Here is a 21700-nt window from a genome sequence, read left to right on the forward strand (position 1 = left end):
GCGTAAATATTATTCTCAGAAAAGCCAAAATGAAAATGAATATCTTATTAAAACGAACTTGAATATTATACACCAGAGATAAGAACTGACAGATTTTTTTTTTTTTAAAGAAACAAGAGAACCACATCTTCATTTTTCCATATTAATTCAAACAGAGTAAGGTAGTAAATGGAACACATAACTCCATGTGATACAGTAAAAACGGATCGGTTGTGGAAAAAATTGTACTTAGGGGCTTGCTTCTTCTAGAAATTATAAATATGATCCTCACATTTTCAGTTCTCTTGATACGAGCCTGCCTCTTTTTTACTATCGATTGCCAACATGGGCAAGTTGAAAAATGCGACCATTAATAGTTTCCAATTTTTCCTTTCTAAACTAAAGTTAAAGAGCTAGGGAAAAGGTGTGCCTTCATATGACAATTCTCAGTAAAAATGAGGCGTTTATCAAGAAATCAGAAACATAAGACATGCGTTTGAAATTAGAGCAAAAGCCCATCCCTTAGATGGCGATGAAAGAAAGGGTTGCTTTCGCCCTGCACTGTCTTGTTCTTGCCTGCCGTCCCATATATGGGCATAATAAATGTAAGTTAGTGGTCTCGCACTCCAATTTGAGGTCCCAAATGGTCCGGATTTAAAGTTGAAGATTTCGTCCCACCGAATTTTTATTTCGATCTGACATTTAATGCATTTGGTTTGGATTCAATTTGAAGATTTTGTCGAATTTAGAGCACCGGGTTTGATTTCAATATAAACCTCTAAGATCCATTTGTGACCTGTTCCAATCCAACCATGACATAGTAGATGTTAATATATCCGATTTTAATCAGATGTCCATAGAAACTTCTGAAAAAATCGGATATGAAAATCAGATCTTCAACTGTGACATGGAGTTTGCTTGATGAAATTTTTTTTTTATTAACGAACTTGAGAGTATGGGATTAAAAAAGAAATGTTGCATTTTTAACACCCATCAAATCTGCAAGTGTGAATTGGACCAAAATAGGAAAAAAAACGCTCCTTTCGCCAGCTCCAGATTTGTTAATGCGCCTTCATTTCAAGGCATGGGATGGGAGGGGCATGCAGTACGAAGTGTCCCGCCCTGCCCATCGCAATGGCTTCATAAAGAGATTGTTTGGCGAGGGAGAAATAAATACACGCTTCTTTTTGTCTTTTCAGAAAAGGGGTGAAATTTTTACTCCCAAAAACACTTTTATCAATAAAGAATTAATGTACCCTGGCTAAGAGGAAAGGTAGTGAAGAGGTCAATACTCCTGCCTGAGATCCTGAACAGAGTTTCCAGACACTCTAAACCATCATACGGTTCTACTCATTGGGAATGGGCCACAGACCAGTGAGTTTTATAAATTTACCCTAACGATTCTAACGCTCACACAACCATCCTAATGACAAACAGCCCTTTTGTGAATGTTTTATGAATCTCTTTCAAAAATTTGAATAGATTCATTAAACACTATAACTAATGTTCCACAAATCTAACCTAATCTTTAATCCTTGAGCTGATTTATGAGACACACACACATAAAGTGTCCCTACTGTCGAACAACCTCTCAGTAAAGCCCACTCAGGTTTGAATTTGTCAGAGTCACGTATAAAAGTTAAAAATTAAAATGAATATGCAGAAACAACTACAAAAACAAACAAAAAACGAAACAGTATTTTGGACGACCGAAACCCAAACTAGATACTCTTTGCTTCCCTTAATTAAGTGGTCTACAAACTAAATGTTTCTCACATCTGTTTATAGGTTACTGAGAATGCACAGTGGTTCATCGGCCCACAGAACCAGAAACGCTTAGTTCCCTCCCCTACTAACTGACACTAAGACGGTGCCTCTTCTGCACCCATCTAGGGAAAAAAAAAAAAAAACTGCAAAGTCGGCGCCATCCCTCCTCCAAGTCAATTAATTGTTGAGAAAGCCAGCAAAGACTGATGGTTAACATATCTATACAACGGGCATAATGCCATTTGGTTGTTGCATGTTCCCCAACGTCGCACCTGTATGATGAAGTATTGTCAGTACAGGACATACTTTTTTAGGAAGATATGTAAAGAATATCAGTTCGCATGATTTATGCCTTTTCCAATATGACAAATCACAAAATTCTCAGAATTACCCAAGCATTAGCCATTTCATGAGCATTCCAAACCACAGAAAGGGACAGTTACACGAAGAAAACAGAAAGGTTGACAGCTTTCCACAATCCATCCATCTCAAATATTTACAAGCAAGGGGCACAGTTTTGAAATGCCTGACTAATTTCTCACGTGCCCAACTTCATGTAAATTGTTTGCCACCTTCAAGATGACGGTGAAATGAAATCTCGCACTCCACTTGGAGTTGGACAATAAACTGAGAAAAAGAAATGCAAAAAATGACAAGACATATTGACAAAAAGGTAATCAATGGATAAAGAATTCATGAATAACATGCACGAGTTCTCAATAGTATTTCTAATACGATGAAGGAGTTGGGTTATGTAGAGCATGAAGTACCAGGATTGACAGGAAATGTGTAAGGCGGAGGAATATAACTCTTCCTCATCATGCCCATCGAACCATTATCCACAGGCAATGTAGGCCTTGCAAAGTTATTGTCACGGAACTGATTTGGCACATTCATCATTGATGGATATCCTCCAGAGGACACTCCCAAGCATAGTTCTGAACTTTGTGCCAGTATTTGATCTGGTTTTCGCACTACCTGTATCATGCATGCATCCTTCTGTCAGAGATTGTCAACATGTTCAGAAAAACTTTACACCACATTCCTAATTACATAAAGGATATACGAAAGATCTACCTTTATTCAAACTAAGGAAGAGAGGGAAGTCACAACCTTAATATTTCTGGATTGTTTAACAAGAAGTCATATAGTATTTGTTTTGCAAAATTTCTACTTTTATGTGCATGTCACATAATTTTCAGCCTACGCATCTAAAGGCATTTGAAATACAGATTAGTGTAGTGCAACACACAGTGAGGAACATTTCTGTACTAATAGCAGATAAGATTACATGGTTGCACTATGTTTTACATTACGCACACAGTAAATAACTAGTTACCCCAGCCCCAGTCAGCTTATGATTCTGCTTGAAACTTTGCAGTTGGAAAAGCCTTGTGATAGTCATTAGAAACTATTTTGAAAATATGGCATGGTTTAGAAGCTTTATGAGAAAAATAAGTTGCTGCCTTGATGAAATTTGAAAACCGATCAGACCCATATGTAGGTAAGTTCACCTTATATACACTTGAGGGTGTGGTGAACCACCCAGCATATGAATGGAATTTGGCTTTTGAGGACTAACCCTAACTTTAGACTAGAGAGGATTAGTGTGTGCATGAGTTCAGGTAGCAGGCAGCTGCTAACCTAGTGATCATGCAAGGTAGAAAATATTCTGTCCAAAAGTGTGTGTGTGTGTCTCGTGATAAACATAACCTAAACAACCATCTGTTCTTCAGCTTGAACAATGCACAGCAGTGACCCAGTGAGTAAAAATTGTATGACCTAGTCAGCGTTCTTAGGCATATACATGGCTAGCATCCCATTAACTCCACGATCTTCCCTTGCTTCATTCTTCCACTTTCAGTCAATATAACTTCAAACTTTTGCAGCAGGAAAATCCTTGAAATTGTGCAAGGTAGAAAACAATATTTTCCCATATATCTCATGGTCGTAACGAACACAACCTGCACAACCCTCTTGTTCTTGAGCTCAAACACAAAGGACCATGCACAGGAGTGAATAAAAACTTGCATGACCTATGGAACCCTTCTTAGGAATATATTCAGCTAGCATCCCATTACACCCTGATCTTCCCTTTGTCCCTTGCTTCATGCTTCGAATTCTCTGGATGCTTCTTTCAGGAGCACAGCCTCTGCACTCTCTATGGTAAAGGGAACGCAGTCTGCCTCCTAACTCACCACTTCCCTCGTAGTGAATTGGGATGCCGAATACATGTTCTCTCTTTCCCTATCACCTATTTTTATACTTTGTTTCTGCAAAAGAATGAGCAACCATCTGCAGATTGATTTTGCGCTCACACATCCTAGAAACTGGTATGACTACATTCCCACCAAGTGCAGGAGAAATATATTTCTATAGGCAATAATGAAGAAGAAACAAAGTTACATGGGAAAAGGATAAAATCTGTTCCTTGCAAGTTTTATATTCTAAACGGCTAGAAACAATATATTGTCAGACATACATAAGCAAATGATAAGGAAACTAGCCAAGCACCTTCTTTTGGTTCATGCCTTCCAGTGTCTCACTAAACAAATTGCTGGGAGATGAAACTTGTGGAGATGGTATGCCATTGCTTCTTAGTAATCTTGGGCTCACAGAATCACTGGTATGTTCCTTAGCTATCGTTTCACGGTAAAGATGACCAAGTGCTGCCCGTAGCTGATGGTTTCTCTGCAAATGATATACTTTGGTCGCAAGTGGTACTGGCCCATCTGATACAGTTCACAACAACTTGTGATATTTAATACCAAGAACACAATGTTCAATGACAAGCATGTTGATGAATGGCTCACTACAGGCAGCCAAGACATCTCAACAATGTCAAATTTGTCAAAGGAATCATCAGCTAGACAACAAATAAGGGGTGCGCCTTTGGCAAATTATGACTTTCCTGGCTTAAGTCTTAACACTTCCCTGAACCCAGCCCCCCTCATGTTGAATAGTCTGACAAACTGTATCAGAGTCACGGAATCACTGGAAGAGAAATGAATTGTCCATCCCTGTGCAACTAATTGATTTCAGAGAAAGTTTCTCCATGTCATCAGTTCCAGATGATCCAACAAAGAAATTATCAAAAGCAACCTCAAACTCTTGATCTTCTGAAATCAACAAGTGCACATACTTCCAATAAATGAGTTTCGTAGAATGCAATTATCTCATCCATCCACGTGAATGTGACCACATAGTAAGCATCAAAACAGATGGAGGCTGGGTCCAGATCCAGTAAAGGAACATTGAAACAGGACCCACAGGTGACAAGCAAATGATGGCCTCAACAATGAGAAAAGCATCATGAAGTTAGACAGGAAGGACTTGTTTTATTCATTGACAGTTACAGTTAAGCACAACTGATGAGTCCTCAGAAGGACGAAGTCTTTTGTCTCATTCTTTTGAATTTAGGAAGTGAACATTTGTGAAACATCATTTTTCATTTATGAGAGAAGCACTGCAGGAAAGAAAGCAAAGCATTTACCACTCAGATGATCTGCTTTTGCAGCTGGTTCATGCTCAAGATCTTGTCTCGGTTTCTGGCGCCCTAGGGCAGCATCATAAGGTTGCTTTACCCCAACAGCAGAACGCTTTGAAGAGTCTGAGTGCATTTTGCCTAAGATGACATAAATAACCTTTTCATCAGCACAAAGACAGACGATCGGAAAGTGAAAACAAGAACATTTATAAAAGCACTCGTCCGTTTTCCAGGAAATTATCGCACACCAACAAATCACAAACTATTATAATATAAAAAATTCAAAAACAAGAAAGCTGACTCAAACTATAAGTCAACTATGACTTTGACAACTATAGTGACAACATGGAGTCCATTATGCTTTCTCAATTATAATGGCAACATGGAGATTTGTCCAACTTTAGGAGACAGCCGACATTAACTCAAAATTCAAATAAAAAAAGGTGAAATTTACCGTATAAAGAAATCTAACTCGTGTCAAAATCCAAGGAGAACATAACTGCTGTCATCCTGAACAGCCAAGAAAGGAAAGAAAAAAAAGGACGCATCACCACTTCATGTCAAAGCCATGAACGCACTAATGGCTGATATGTTGAAACATATGACAAAGATGACTGCAAAGAGGTATAAACTAGAACTAAGTTGAACTTGGCATTATAATCAACAAGCACTTCATGTGCATCTTCCTCTTACTGTAACAAGATCATTAGAGTTGCTAACCAAAAAAAAAAAACGACGAAAACAAAATAAATGCTTGATAAGACAAGTGGCCAGTGTATAAATCAATGTCACATATTCAGTCACAAACATCAATATTAGCAACAGAAAAATTTCCAGTTAGATTTCACACAGAACAGCGTAACTGTGGTTACCTTTAAAAGAACGATCAACATATTAACAAGAAGAAAACACGTTGGTGAAGTTGATGGAGTAATGGAAGGGGATTTTTCTTCATTCTAACTTGTAACTAATTGACAAATCCATTCCTCACAAAGACAATTACCTCAATTTAATACATTACCTATGTGTTAGAAGCTTACCATGGTTATGTACTTAACAGAGTGGGTTTCTGCAATTTGAAAATTGCTTCTAGGCCAAACCTCAACTCTACCTTTTCTCTTTCCAGGCACTTGTGTTATTTCACTAGAACGAAAATAGTTCCTATTAACACATTTAACGTCAAAGACCAATATGGAATGCTTAAAAGTAGGAACGGGTTTGCCAATAGCTATAAGATATGAATAAGTATGTCGATCGGCCACAAGAAAGTGAAGAATATGATGGGAAAAAACTAGCAAATAAAAACAAACAAAAGAACCATGAAAGAAACGGAAATATTAAAGTAAAATTTGAAGCTTAGGTATGGCAATATCATGATAAAACACTTGTAAAATAATTAAGATCCTATTGCCTAAATTTTCTTGTATGAAGTGATTGACAGCACTGTCACAAACGTGCATTATTCGAAAGAATGTGTATAATATGCAAGAAATAAGTCAGCCATATAAAACGGCAATTAGATGCATCTGTTTTAAAGAAATGCCAGAAAATAAAAAAAACGTGAAAAAATGCGTATTATATGGATTTTTTGCATTTTTTATTAATTTGTATTTTTTATAATTTTCAGAATTTATTAAATGTTTTATTTTAAAAAAAAAATGCCAAGATTTTTCTGAGATATACAACTTTGCCATATTATACACGAGAAATTCCTCGCCATATAATACACGTACACGATATATGTTACAATGATTGACAACAGTGCCTCCTGATTTGTAACTATCAGGACGTCATGTTCACCAAGAATATGCATTTATTTGTTTCAATTTGCCATGATGCCCAGGAAAAGAATGCAACTAAATCTATTTGAGTGAGAAACAGCAGAATTCACTTTAGGAGAAATTATTAGCATAACATTCAACAATGATTATTTTGTTCACTTTTAGCCATAACAAAGGGGTCCTTATTCAAGGAAAATGTCATTCTTTATTAATTTATACATTTTTCATGAGCTTCTAACTCACAGGAAATAACCAACCAATAGAGAAAGCTAAACAAAACCATATGGCTCCAACACTGATACTCACAACCTTGCAACAAGAGTTCACTCATTAAAAGCCATTCTAAGGCAGAACGATGGCCAGTTTAAAAGTATAATTAGTAAGTTTTAATAAGTATGTAATGCATTACTGGATGCCTTATCATTGAAAAACCTGCTTAGAGGTCATAGCAGCACATCCAAAAATGAGTTTCTAAGTTCTAACTGATCCAACCATTCAGATATTTAAGTATAGCTTCATCCATAAAAAATTCAAAAACTGTGAAACAGATTATTTTCTTATCAGAGGACACAGAAAAGTCAAGTATGTGCAATATTACCCAATACTAATGTGACTATGTAAGCTAATAGGCATAATTCCACATGATGATGATCAATTTTATGACCATAAAGGCAACTTAGTGATGGAATACACACAAAACTTGCACTGTGTTTCCAAATCATAACCTCTAAGCATCTTTTCCTTTTTATTAAGTAGTTGCCCCTCAACATAATTGTTGTATGGAGTCAGGGCAGGAATGTTTAGACTTTAGTGAACTAGCACGTGAACATTATTCCAAAGAAAAATATCTATAAAAAATAAACATAAGAATGACCAATAATACATATTATATCTTACAGGTATGAGCCCCCTGACAGCATGGTCCTGTTTCTGCACTTACACCACAATGTGTTTCTAAACCATCCGATGATGGCATGGATTCTGAAGGAGCCCTGTACCAATGAACAAAAAAAAAAAGAGATGACTCATCAATAGCAGCAGAAGTGATATATAAGCTAAAACAAACTTAACTTGCTAATTTTCATTAACTGAAAAATTAGAAGAGCATCAAGATATAGAAGCCTAAAGAAAAAAAAAATCAACATCAAGGAATAGATGTATCATCATATAACAAAAAAAGGTTGAATAATCAAGCTGCACATTGAATAATCAATAAAATCCAGACCAAACAGCTTCTTCAGATCCTTAAAATTGTTTATATGTCAGATCTTTGATAAAGCATATAACCTTGCACGCTTGAGTGGAGAAATTACGCCACCAGAATGATTTGTGCTTCCAGGACTAACTCCAGAACCATCACCTACTAAGGCCCCATCAATGGAAGGTGAGGATCCTGAAAAATAACAACAAAAGTTATCAACCCCAAAGAACCATCAAAGAGGATAGACACACCACAAGTAATGTGTGTGTGTGTGTGCATGTGTGTGTGTGTGTGTGTGTGAGTGAGAGAGAGAGAGAGAGAGTTCAAAATAATCAGGAAACATATAGCATGTCTAACTACTGTAACAAATTCTTAAAGTTATCCTACTCTTGTAAAAAGAAAAGTAAAAAATGAAGCTAACCGAATATAATTATGGGGCCCAAACCACTGACATCAGCAACTAGTTGACCTAGTCGGCAGACTAGTCACCGAGACAGGCCCCAAAAACCCTAAGGCCAGGGGTAGTCACTAGACCACCATCTAGACTGATCAGTCAAAAGATTGGACAGACTAGTCTGTGGTTTAACAACCAAGATTAAAACTCCCAATTACTGGCGTGCAAATATAACTAACAAGTGAGGCAGCCATTCACACATGGTGTAAATATGTTAATTGATGTACTTAATTCCAGGATGATTTAGATAGACACGAATATAACTATGTGAACATACATTTGACTGCAGTAAAGAATATATGGTCCATGCTCAGTGTTCAGTCTAGTGAAACTGTCTAACGAATCAATGTAACACCTGAATACGGGTTCCCCCAGTTACAACTTAGAAAAGATCATTATTATCAAGACATCATAGCAGTTATACACTGAATGTTGGAGCCTAAGCCATCCTCATCAATAGAAACAACTACATCATTGTTATGTTATTCATCCTGCGGCACCTGAAGGACCCAACCTGATGCAAGATGAAAGCATAACCAAATTTTGTAATTGGACCCAATTAGAATTTTTAGTATTTGTAAAATGGATCCAGATCCGCAGTCCACCCCTTTCTCTATAGAAGGGGACCTTGGATCATTTTGTAGACAGTCATCAGTTGAAAGAAATGAAGTGTTTTCTTATTCTTCTTCTGTTCTTCTTGTTCCTTGCTCGTTTGCTTGAGTTTTAGTTCGTTTAAGTTTAGTTTTAGTTTAGTTGTGAGTGCAGTTGGATTAAGATTACTTTTAATCTTAATTCTTATTGCATCACAACCCTAGCTGGTTCTAGGTGATAGTATCAGATACCCGCTCTGCAACAGTTTAGCGATCGGTAAGTGAACTCAAGCCATCACCCATATTGCAAATTCATCTAAAAATATTTACACAACTGCATTTTATCACAAGTGTGAAGAAAATTAATGCCGGTCACACAGTATCAGCATTTTATGCATACTACATTCACTTACATAAGCACCCAACCGAAAAGCAATTGAAACAAGACAGATCACCTGAAAGATAGATAGACTCATGTGATTCTATTCAACAGAAACAAGTGAGGAAACAAACCAGAAGCTGTTTCAAAGTCATCCTTCAAATTTATATTGTATGCTAAAGCAATGAACACGGGAATCAGAAGCAAACAAAGCAATCAAATGAATACAGTAGGCACAATTACGTTTTAGATCTCTTGAGAGTGAAGAGACAATTCCAGTGTGCATTTCATCCATATTTGCAGTTTCTGAAGCCGCTGTATCATCTCCATCAAATGACTCAGATCTTTCCTGCTCAAAGTTCGTTGCAGCTTGGTCTAGACAAAGCTAAGGATTTAAATAAAAGTATAGCAACCCAGAAATTTGTCTTAACCAGATCATCAAACATGAATATGTACATTAACAAACGACAAGTTTGTCCACAAGTATACAAGAGTATTAGAGATGGCAAGACCAAGCGTGTAGACTGGCCAATAAACCGCTGACCACCATCTTGAAATATACAGGCTTGGGCATCCAGATAAAACTGGCAAATAAACTGATGTGGCTTCCGTGACCAATCGCTGAATGGGTCAAGCCAGCACGGCCATGGACATGCAAGCATGCACCATACCCACCTGAACCCCAAAAGTGGAAAGGCAATTCCTCACAGAAGGATTACCAGAATATCAGAACAGTTTGGGGCAAGCATGCTCACGTACTCATTTTGCAATTTCAAAGCTCAATGTGAACAGGTCGGGATATGACAGAAAACCAAGCCCACATGTTTCTCACATTATAAAGGCCCATATGCAGCATGTTGAAATGTCCAAGTAATTTTCCCAAAATGAGTATGAAAAGTACAAAGGATACTATCGTGAGAAACAAAGACCTTTTTCCGGCCCTTCCTTGGAGGCTTCTTGTGTCCAGCACCACCATCAAGCTCCAAACCAGTATCTTCCGCAGAGACCAATGCTCCACATCTCTCTGCAAAACTATGAAAAAATATTACATACTTATATTAGCAGGCAACAGCAAACTTACCAAGAATATATTGGTTTCATTTCATGCCCTTATGAAACACTAGAAGAAACCAATGAATGAATTAGTCAATACTCGGTAAACACTGTATCAGGCCCTTGCTGAGATGATGTAGACCAGTACAAACGCTTCTTTGTATAATTGGCTTAAACTGTTTCTCCGCTTAAAAACTAAAAAGGCCACTTTACCTGGATTTGATGTGACTAATACAGCCCAGTTCCCCATGTAAGCTTTGCAACAATTTACAGAATGAGAAACAGAAAGATAGGAGCAAGGCGCAGCAGAAATCAAGATAAAGATCAGTTATATCATGTGACTAAAGTTTGACCCCAGCTGTCCAACGACATAGGCAAGTTTGTACAAAGTAAAAAACAACATCCAACTAGAACCAAGATTGAAAACTAAAAAGCAGTCAGAACTTGGGCTTAGACCAGAATCAACCAACAAATACATCACAGCTCATTACCCTTAGGTAATCAATGAAATTGTTTTGTCGCCAAGCAGAACAACTAGGTGCACGCTTGGCGCAATTGAATGCAGCCTTCACAAGAAGCCCTACTCCGGAAAAAAAAAAAGATAACGTGATCAGTGAAGCAGTTTCAAATTGTCCATTAAAAATATGAAGCAAGTTTCCAGCTCATACAAGTAATTTATAATTTACAGTATATTCTATGAATTGGAACCAGAAATTCCCAATTCCCAAGCAAGCTCAGCCTCAGAACAATGTTTTGCACACTGCAAAAGCATTTCTCAGCCACTAAGCATAATAAAATAAACTTATTAAAATAACTCTCCATAGACAAACGTGTTACAGATTCCTTGAAAGAAGCAGGAGGACTGCCCAATCAGATCAAAGTTTCATCTTTCTACATAATGTTCTCCAATTTTAAGGCAGTAATAGTGGCTACCTTAGTAAATAACTTGTCATTGCTTTTAACCCTACCATTTTATACCAAGAGATGCACCTCAGGCATTGATTTACTGCCCTTCCTTCACTTGAAGATATTTAGTTCAACCCCTTGCCACGTGGACAAAGTTTATGTCAACAAAACATGGAATAGCTGAACTAAAAGAGTCATAGCACAACTTGTAGGCAAGCACTCAACCAGCCCTTTCTACCTTCTGACCAAATAGCATTTAAAACTATATTAATCTGCCAGATATGTTTTAAAAATACAACATTAGTCACAGACTAGGCAAAGCTGTAAGCTTGCTGTATTCAAACTCACTGCCTTCACAAGCACCTCCTAGGTTACTAAAAGATGCTAAAACAAACCTACAAGATAAAGCTATACATGACTACGACCGCACTTGTAAGTTGTAACTACACTAAGTTTCTGCTTCCTGCAACCTTACTTGATCATTGCAACAATCTCAATCAATATTCTACAGCATCACTACAATCACAACTTGACAATCAATTCAAGCACTGCTTGTGGCTGGGACACATCATAATTGAAGCATGAAAATTTTGTGTAATAAAGAAAAAACCAACAAAACCTTACATTTTGTTAGCACCTCCTTAACCCCACTCGCTCACCCAAGGAGAATCCCAGGTTCGAGAAGTAACTGTATTTAGTCTTAGGTTTTTCAATCCCCAGTAAGCTCAGTATATATCCCTTAAACAGGGGATCGGGTCTTATTAGTTGCTAACTAGTCTCGACCCACTACTGACTAAACAGGGTGATGGCCACCCGACTCAAGTCGAAACAGAAACATGGAAATGAAATGCTATCAAAAGAAATGCAACAAAAGGGAAAGACAGCTCGAGGGGTTCAGGTCCAGCTCTAAAATTTTGAGATCTATAAACTGGAGAAAAGAGTCGAAGCATATGATAGAGAAAATAAATTAAGATTAGAATAATAAATGTTATGCAAGCTGATATTTTCCATGTAATAAAATATTTCCCAAATGAAAGTGGAAAAGAAAAGGCACACCACAATAAAGCCAACGGAAAGATAGAGATCGATTCAACGGACCTGCATGTGCTGCATATTGACTGGCTTTAACAGGTTTCTTGCATGCATTACAAGATACCTGCAGCATGACAGTTTCCATTAAAAACAAGAATGGCGAATAATATCAACTAATTGCATATCTAACTAAAAAAACGCTTACAGATCAAGCAATTGCATTGTCAAGTTACCAAATGGATCTCATGAATGATTGATTAATGAGTCCCATGGTGGATATGTTTGGAACAACAATTCTTCGGGAAAGCTAGTACTCCCAAAATCAGTTGGGCCCACATAATCAAGCAAACAAGGAACTCAGGAATCACAATGCACGTGTTCTGCGCATTTTGAATCCAACAATCCAGTCTTCCATCTTATGGAACAGCTGGAACAGAAACGTCTCATGGCATATCTGCGTTTTATGCATTCACTCAGAGTGTAAGCAAAAGCAAATTGAGAACTGTCTGCCACGTGGAAAGCTCTTCCTGCAACACCAGGAACAGCTACCAGAATAGCTGTATGTGCCTTTGCAGAAGAAATGAATCCGAAAGATCATAATAAATTATGTGATTTTTGCTCTCTTTCAGTCATTGTTTTTCATTGCCTTGGCCTAAAACAAAATCGACTCTACTAAAACATCTACTAAAAATGCCTTCTCCTTAGCTTCAAAATGGTCCAAGCAAATCACATTTTCCTACTTCATGCAGGTCGCTTTCCATCATTTCTGTGGTCATTCTTAATGAGCAGTTCCTGTTCTTTCTGCTGCTTCTGGCAGTGCTTGATGCTAAGCAAGCAATGGATGTAAAGACCTGAATGTCAAGAAGATTCCCCAGTGCCTGGACTGTATACTTATAACTTTTTGTAGGCATTCATTTAGGGATGTATTTAATTAGATAGCAACAGTCCTTTTGTCACATGATACCAACCCAAAGAGATATATTCCGGATCCTTATAGTCAACAGGGAGATCACCAGGGTATAGCTCAAAGATGTATGTTGCACATGCATGCAAATACATACCCAATACCCACTGGATAAATGTGTAAGCTAAGCACCAAAAGTATGTAAATTATTGGCATACCCATATATGCCAGCACCCAACAGTAATGAAATCAATACAAAAACACAACGCATTTTGAAGTTTGAAGTTTGAAGTTTGAAGTTTGAAGTTTGAAGTTTGAAGTACTCATCCTGCACACGTATGAAATCTCTAAAATAAAAAAGTAGGTGAGAACCACCAGTTTGGCAATACTTTTTCTGCCGAAAGGGTAAAGAAATGATATGGTTTGTCTAAACAGCAGCCAGTGCTCTAATACCATGATGATTTTCCTCTGCTATAATACAATGGAAAGTTTAAATGAAAACCCTAGTCTCAAGACTGCAGCAAAGGAAGCATTCAAATCAATTGAAACATAAGAGAACCTTTTCATGAAGTCACCTATTATTAGAATTATTCAGCCATTTCTCTTGGACATGTTTAATAAGCTGCAGAAGCAGAACATAAGAAAAAAACTTGAATGAAGCATCAAAATGAAAATGTTGTGTCATGCATCACAAGGCTTATCTCTAAGAGAATAAGAATGCACAGACAAGGATGATTAGGATGTCATTCGCTCATTCCTAGATTTGTGATCATGAGTACTCTATTGATATCTCTGACCATGAAATCACGATGTCAATAAGCATGTCAGTATCCAAAAACATAAGAATAAAAATTTATAAAGAAAATGATGAATAAGTGTTTGGGATGAAGGACAGATAGATACATGAAAACCGGAGTTCCTACCTAATGGACTGCCAAAAAGTGACTTTTGAAAATTTTACTTCATGACACTAATATGAAACTGAGTGAAAAAGATTGATTTGGGAAGCAGCGATGACAATAGTCTTTTTCTAACATACAAAAATCCCCACCTACTATTAGCAAATCATAGCCATGAAGACTGAATTTTGTTTCTGAAGTGGAAATGACTGTGGGAGATGATTTTTTGTAGAATGAATACATTGACTTTAGGATTCTCATGTAAAGTATTACTTATAATCTGAGACAGAGAAACCCAGGACATGAGGTAAGCGGATCAAACAAGCTAGAATTTATTAATTTTCTTGAAGAAACGTATGAAGAGTTTCAGGAAGAAAGCATGTCAAAGATGTGAGCTTTTGTGTCTCAGAAACTTAGTTTAGAACGCACAATAACCACATGCTACCAATATAACACCAAAATTGCTTATTTGAAAATAAAAAAAAGTATCAACACAGTGAGTAATATTAGAATAACAAAATTATAGAGACATTGCATCATTAAAGAACAATAAAATGGAAACAACTCCTTTTACCAAATGCAAGGGATCGCTCATCGGCTTGCAATCAAAAACATGCATATCTGCAACAAAATAAAATGTTCATGAGAGATAGGATTTTGAATATATTCTTGAATATAATTCAACTTTTGATCATTGATTATATTATCACAGGCCAGGAAAAATAGAAAACAAAAAATAAAAAGATAAAGCTTGTGACCCCCCAAGTCAACAAACCTCATCTAGCTAACCAATTCACTAGTATACTCTATAATTGCGCAACAAAGCATTATCTTATAATTAAGGGGTCATCCATAATCGTCTAATCAATGCTGTCAAATAGTCATCTAACAAATAAAAGATCACCAGCTCAACTGTTGGGCTATCAGCATAGTAGAGAACTACACAATCCTTAGTTAGTATTCTACATAGTTGAGAATCTGGAGATGGGAAAAGACTCCAAACTGAGATCCACCACCAAATGGACTGTGGACATGGCAGCCATCATGAACTTATACGAGGTTGATAACTCCACATCATGCTCATTCCACAGTCCACACCATGCAGTTCAAGAAGTTCCTCCATGGTACCCTTTTCTCACTGTTGGTCTTATTCTTGAGATCTGTAAGCTATGCCTAAAGATTGTAAAACAACAAGGGATCTTGCACGATCCCTGTACTCATGATTGGAGTAAAAGTTCAGCAGAAGAAAAAGAAGGAGCAATAGAAGATAATCCATAAAGCAAGAATCAGTAAGATAAAAATGTTCGCAGAAAATCAAAGTATCTTAACTTGCGCAGAATGCAGCATAACATACCAATCTCTACAGGTTGAATTTGTGAAGAAACTGACTATAACCAATGAATTGGTATACAACGATCTAAGGTAATGGGCAAAAAATGCCAAAATGCAGTGAAACCAGGAAGGGAAAAATTTCTAGAACGCCGATTTCCAGATATAAGCCATCAGTATGTTCATAATTCGCCAGAGACATAAGGTTTAACATAGGTCTATGTATGCCCATAATTCACCAGACATATGGCCTATATATGTCCATGATTCACCAAAAATAAGAGAACCCTTCGGACATAGAAACAACAGTCACCTGCACGTCCGCATTCTGATCCAATCACCGTCCGACAGAACTCCACCCAATTTAATTTGCTAAGGGGACAACGATCAACGTAGAAATGAAACAACTACGACTCCACAAAGAATAAAATCAATTAATCGAGCAAGAATCGGCATGTAAAGAAAAAAAATTAAAAATCAAAGCATGTAACCAATCCATCGTCAACGTCACCATCGTCAAGTCTTATCCTCTAACAGAATGAACTAATCCGACGAGTTCCAATTTATCAGAACCTGTTCTGAGCTCCGTGCACAATAGCAGAAAGGAAAAAACAAAGAAGCAAACGAAGGAAAGAAGAAGAAGAAGAAGAAGAAGAATCACCCGCTTCTTCTAGCAAATTCGCTTCGTCCGCCTCGTTCAACTCCTTGTGTATCGTCTTCGCGGCCAGTTTCTCTCGATTAGCCTCCTCTGGAACAAACAAACATAAAACCCATACCCGATCGTCACGCGCTCTTCGGAAACAACCACCTCGAAAAAGAGATCGCCCTCCCTCAAGATTCACACGGTCAAGACCCGAATCTTTCTGATACGATCGCCAAGAAAAGGAAACAAATGGTCCTATAACTCGAATAGAACTACCGCTCGCGACCAACAGACACCGGAAAAATGGTCGAAGGACTCTCGCACCAAAAGACAGCCCAATAATGCAAAATTCGAAAGAAAGCTCGAGAGAAGAGCACCTGCCGATATCTCAGAGAAGTTTCCGGTGGCCAGAAGCCTCTCCATGGCCGCCATTCTCCCCATTCCTGGCGGGCATAGCATTGATCGGAGACGACCGACCGATCGAGAACGAGAGAGGGGGTGATCGAACGCCAATGACCAGCGTTGATACAGACCAAACGGGTCTTCCCCCGGCTACTTAATTAACTTTCAGAGTTTTCCCATGAAGCCCTGCCTTACAACTATTTTCTAAAAACCGGAACAAACCTTACATTCTTGCTTTCTAGTTCCAGAAATGGAAATGCCTGTGCGTCGCCCGCTTGCAAATATTCCCGTACAAAGGTCATGAAACATATCAGATAATATAAGCTGAATATATCGGGATATAAATCAGAATCCAAGTTTCGACTAAACTAGTGAGTGAAGTGCAAACCACTCGATGCATTGTCTCAATGGATTATATTCAAATTCAATATACCATTAATTGTATTTGTTTTTTCATATATTCGGCTGAACTTGAATCCACAGTCTAAATCCAATCGGAATATGATTTTTACATTTGCATTGAATCCAAGCCCAAAATTTTATGGCTGATTTCCAAAACGCATTAGCATTTGATATAAGATATTTATTTAAAACTAAATCTGATTCTCTGGACGATCATTTATGTATATCCAATTCCGATCGCATGTTATTTATTAAATTCGAATCTGACTTGATATTCTACTTGAATATTAAATTTTTTTCTATATCTAATTTTTTCAAAACGAACTGATAGGATATTCAGTCCAAATCATATGTGTTGACATCTCTAGTTGTTGCCAAAAATTGTAGTTGTTCAGGCTCAGGTTTCAAACTCATTTCGCTTCTCTCAACTGAACCAACGGATTTGTATTGCAACCTAAAATTCAGTTTTGCTTCTCTCAACCGAACTAACGTATCTGGATTGCAACCTAAACCAGGGGATCTACAAAAAGGAGAGCAGCGGAGGCAAACCCATTAGATGCTGATCACCAACCAATTCACCGGTCATTTGATAAGGAGTTCTCTGTAATATTTATTAAACTATGAGCAGCTATGCGTTTGTAGACGGGCAACTGAGGACTGCGTTGAAAAGTTTCATGCGGGGACCCAGGGAACTTAATACCTGTTTGGAGATGCCGGAAAAATCACAAACTCGGGCACCTTTTGACGATGAACAGAGGAAATCCGGATATTGGATATCTTGGATTTCCCGAAAATTTAGCACGATCCGACAGTTGAGGGCGTAAACTTCCCGCGAATGGCAAATGGGTCGGACACGAAGCAATTAGACAGGTATTATTTGTGTGGGCTGCAAATCCAATATTTATTAAACGAGTTGAGTTCTTGCAACTCGACTCGTTTATTTATTCGAGTTTAACTTTCAGTCGAACTCGACTCATTTATAAATGAGTTGAGCTCGAGCCGAGCTTTTTCGAGCGAGTCTGACTTGAGCCCGAGTTTGCTCGACTCGTTGTGCAGCCCTAACCAAAAATGGATCCAGTTCAATAAAAACAGACAAAACACCGCAACCAAACATAACCATTAACCAGAAATTTTTAGCAAACTAACACTAATCTATCTTATTATTGCAATGAGTTGGGTGTATATGCGCTGCATGTAGCTAGGCTTGACTCTTACGTTATCATAGTAAAATTATTCTAAAGTTTTACTCAGGTGGGGGTGGGCAATTGCCCGCACCAACCACACAGGTCGGCTATTGAATTTGCCACCCTGGTTTACTTTTGTGTCCTGCTATCAACTAAAGGGTCAAGAATTTCAATACCACATGCATTTTGGTTGGCCTCCAATTGATGAGCTCCAGGGCCATTTAGTTACTTGAATTTGAAATATTTTATCGGGTAAATTTCAATATTTTTGTGAACTTGATAATGAACGAGATTTGAAATGTTTTGGTTGAGGGATGCACGAACGATATAATGAATTTGCAATAAAGAAAAAAGGGCGGAAAACAGAAGATTTACCTGGTTCAGTTTAATTAGAAAAAGTAGGTTCATGACAAATTTTAGAGATGTTAATAGATCATATTCAAGTTAGATATATTAATAATTGTATCTATTTTTTTCAGATATTCACATATTCATATTCAAATTTAAATCGGAATGCAAACGAAGAAAAGTTATGTCTGAATCAAAATTTGATTTCACAATTCAAATCCATCCGAACATGACTTTTAAATTTACATTTAAATCTGAATCTAAATCCGAATTTTGAACTGAATCCAGCCGATTTTCTAAATGTAAAGCTATTGGTTATAAGATATTTATATAAAACTAAATCATATTTGAATCAGATTCCAATCAAACATATATGTATATCTGAATCTGAATCCGGTTGGATGTCCTTTATTGAATGTCAATCTGATATTGGATTGTCTATAAAGATAATATAAACATCCACCATGTAATTCCATAATCCTGTCATACTTTCGTTAACGTTTTACATGCCAAAGCGTTGGGTTTTCTTGCAACATCGATAATCACATGATAGAACAAATTAAATCAGTGTTCATGCGTCATGATTCTAAGAGCATGTGTTATACGTTTTTCTTATCACACGCATAAAGCGATTTGATCTAAAACAGGTTTGATACAACAGAAAACGTCACTCCCCTGAACCATATCTAGAAAATTTGCAATCCTAATGTGTGATGTTGTTTCATAGTCATTCTCTCGTTTATGTTTAGTAGTTCAGCGACAGGAATAGTTATGGTTTTAAGAGGCATTTGATGGTTTGAAATTTTGATTCAAGGATATGAAAATTTCAAAATCGCAATTCTTTTTCAAACTGAAATGGAATCAAAATTTCAAGTTTTAATTTCTTAATTCTGGAAGCAAAATACTTTGTTTAATAATGATAATATATTAAAAAACGAGCATTTTGATTTTAAAATTCCATGATATTGGTATATCAAACGTCCCTTAGATTATGCACATATAAGTTAAACAGTGTAATTTCTTTGAATCTAAATCTAGACATATACAAGAACACCATATTGAACCTGATAGTTATTGTGCCCATGCGAGAGCTGAAGCTAACCTAGGCCTGGGGCAAGGGTGGAGCCAAGGTAGGGCCCGCTTGGGCTTTAGCCTCACCTTAATTTCAAAAAAAATATATATATATGTAAATTTTTAGAAAATTTCACTTGTTTTATATAAAACTTTTGAAAAATGATATTTCTGCTTCATTCAAAATTTAGAAACTTTAATTCGGCCCCCCTCATAAAAAATTTATGATTCTGCCCCTACCTAGGGCACGCAATCATGGAGCTAAATGACACATTTGAAAAATTATGGGTATAATAAGTAGGTATGAGTTTCGTTGTAGTTTTAAAGTGATTATTAGCGATGCCAATAAATTTGATTTGGATCCCATATCTGATAGAACCATTTAAAAAAAAAATGTGTATGAAAAAAAAAAAACCATTTGTTTAAGAAATCAAATTGGATTCAGATAAAAGAAATGACATCTGATCACAGTCCAATTCATATCAAATTTAGTTTTAAATAAACATCTTCTATCCTATGTCCTTGGATTTTGAAAGTTGGTTACTATAGTTTGAAATCAGTCTAAAATTCATATTCAGATTCGAATGTCTCTAAAGATTGGATTCAAATTTCATTCATATATTTGCATCTGAATGTATAAACATATGAAAAAGTGGATACCATTAAAAGTACATCAATTTAAATCACATCAGTTGACATCCCCAATAATCATAAGCAATGCCATGTAATTATGATATACATACGGGAAAATGGCAGGTGTTTAAAAAACAATGAAAGTGATTTTTCTTTTTGAATTATGAGCATTATCAAGTAGAATGATAATAATAATAATAATGATAATAATAATAATAAACCAAGGATAAGGGCTTGACCAAACTGGCTAATTTTTAAATTTGGACTTAAAACCTTCGTGTTGAAGAAGGTCAAGAATTTAATATGGACTTTAATAAACGAAAGATGTCACTCGACATAAACTAGTACGCAGTGGCCGAGGCATATGGGGCTTGTATGAGCAACTGCCCACACAGACTCACAAATTATAATTATTTACATACTAGTGCCTTATAGAAAATTTGTTTAGCTAATTACTTATTTATATATTGGTGCCTCTCAGCCATTGATTTTTTGAAGGGTTTTTCCCTCAACCAGAAATTTCTTGTCTGCCATTCTAATAGAGATTGTCTAATATTCAGCTTACCTTTCTCAAAAAAAAAAAAAATCAAAAATTTATAGAAGTGTTATTAGTTGCACACATTTTTCAACCATTCTCCATTAGCCCAATTTAATCTTCAAAACCATTGTGAGAGAGGGCATTGGTTGTTGCAAGATGAAGATTATGTGGTTTATTTAATCAACTGAACTAATCGAACCATATATCTTTAAAGTTTATGTACGAAAGCGCTATTTTGAGGTTTCATAGTAACACTTTATTAGGTACTAGAGAGGCAAGCTTTGAGGGGCGTAGCATAGTTAGTCGGCCCAAACCATAGACCGCCATGGACATTTCCCTGCTTCTAGGGCCTGGCACTTGTTGGTTTCAACCGATTGTGAACGGCGGTGAGCGCCGCAGAGATTTGAACCAGCAACTACCTGCCTCTCATTACCTTCTGTCAAAATAGGTCATTATATATATATATATATATATATATATATATATATATATATATATATATATATAACTACCGTTTGCATTGGAAGGTAGACGTCTTCAACCGCGCATGCATGCAATACGCATGCGCCGAAACGATAAGGGGACATTAAATTCACATCTTTTTTCTTGATATTTTTCAGGCCAAGTACAGCAACATACGCCTCAAGGGGCATAGCGTAGCTGGTTGAGTTAGGGGCCTGTACTAAGACAGGTCTCTAGTTCGATTCCTGTGGGCGTT

At 36.9% G+C, this 21700-nt stretch overlaps 1 protein-coding gene across 3 annotated transcripts; it reads right to left on the bottom strand.

Moving 5' to 3' along the window:
• Positions 1 to 1691: 1691 nt before the first annotated feature.
• LOC116262157 (SCA7 domain-containing protein SELMODRAFT_431321-like) lies at positions 1692 to 16942 on the bottom strand. Of its 3 annotated transcripts, XM_050079967.1 has the most exons (13): positions 16782 to 16942; positions 16423 to 16509; positions 16075 to 16168; positions 15007 to 15053; positions 12696 to 12753; positions 10549 to 10662; positions 9882 to 10013; positions 8302 to 8407; positions 7912 to 8006; positions 5240 to 5371; positions 4261 to 4478; positions 2517 to 2724; positions 1692 to 2018 (listed from the first exon to the last, which is right to left on the bottom strand). In XM_050079967.1, the coding sequence occupies exons 4-13, from the start codon at positions 15049 to 15051 to the stop codon at positions 1966 to 1968; spliced, it is 1161 nt and encodes a 386-aa protein (XP_049935924.1). In that variant the 5' UTR covers positions 15052 to 15053; positions 16075 to 16168; positions 16423 to 16509; positions 16782 to 16942; the 3' UTR covers positions 1692 to 1965. The 3 variants fall into 3 exon arrangements, with proteins under 3 accessions (XP_049935924.1, XP_031497145.1, XP_031497146.1); XM_031641285.2 differs by lacking the exon at positions 16075 to 16168; XM_031641286.2 differs by lacking the exons at positions 1692 to 2018; positions 16075 to 16168 and adding an exon at positions 2129 to 2373.
• Positions 16943 to 21700: the final 4758 nt, after the last annotated feature.

Source organism: Nymphaea colorata, chromosome 10 (genome assembly GCF_008831285.2).
Source record: "Nymphaea colorata isolate Beijing-Zhang1983 chromosome 10, ASM883128v2, whole genome shotgun sequence".
Lineage (NCBI taxonomy): Eukaryota > Viridiplantae > Streptophyta > Magnoliopsida > Nymphaeales > Nymphaeaceae > Nymphaea > Nymphaea colorata.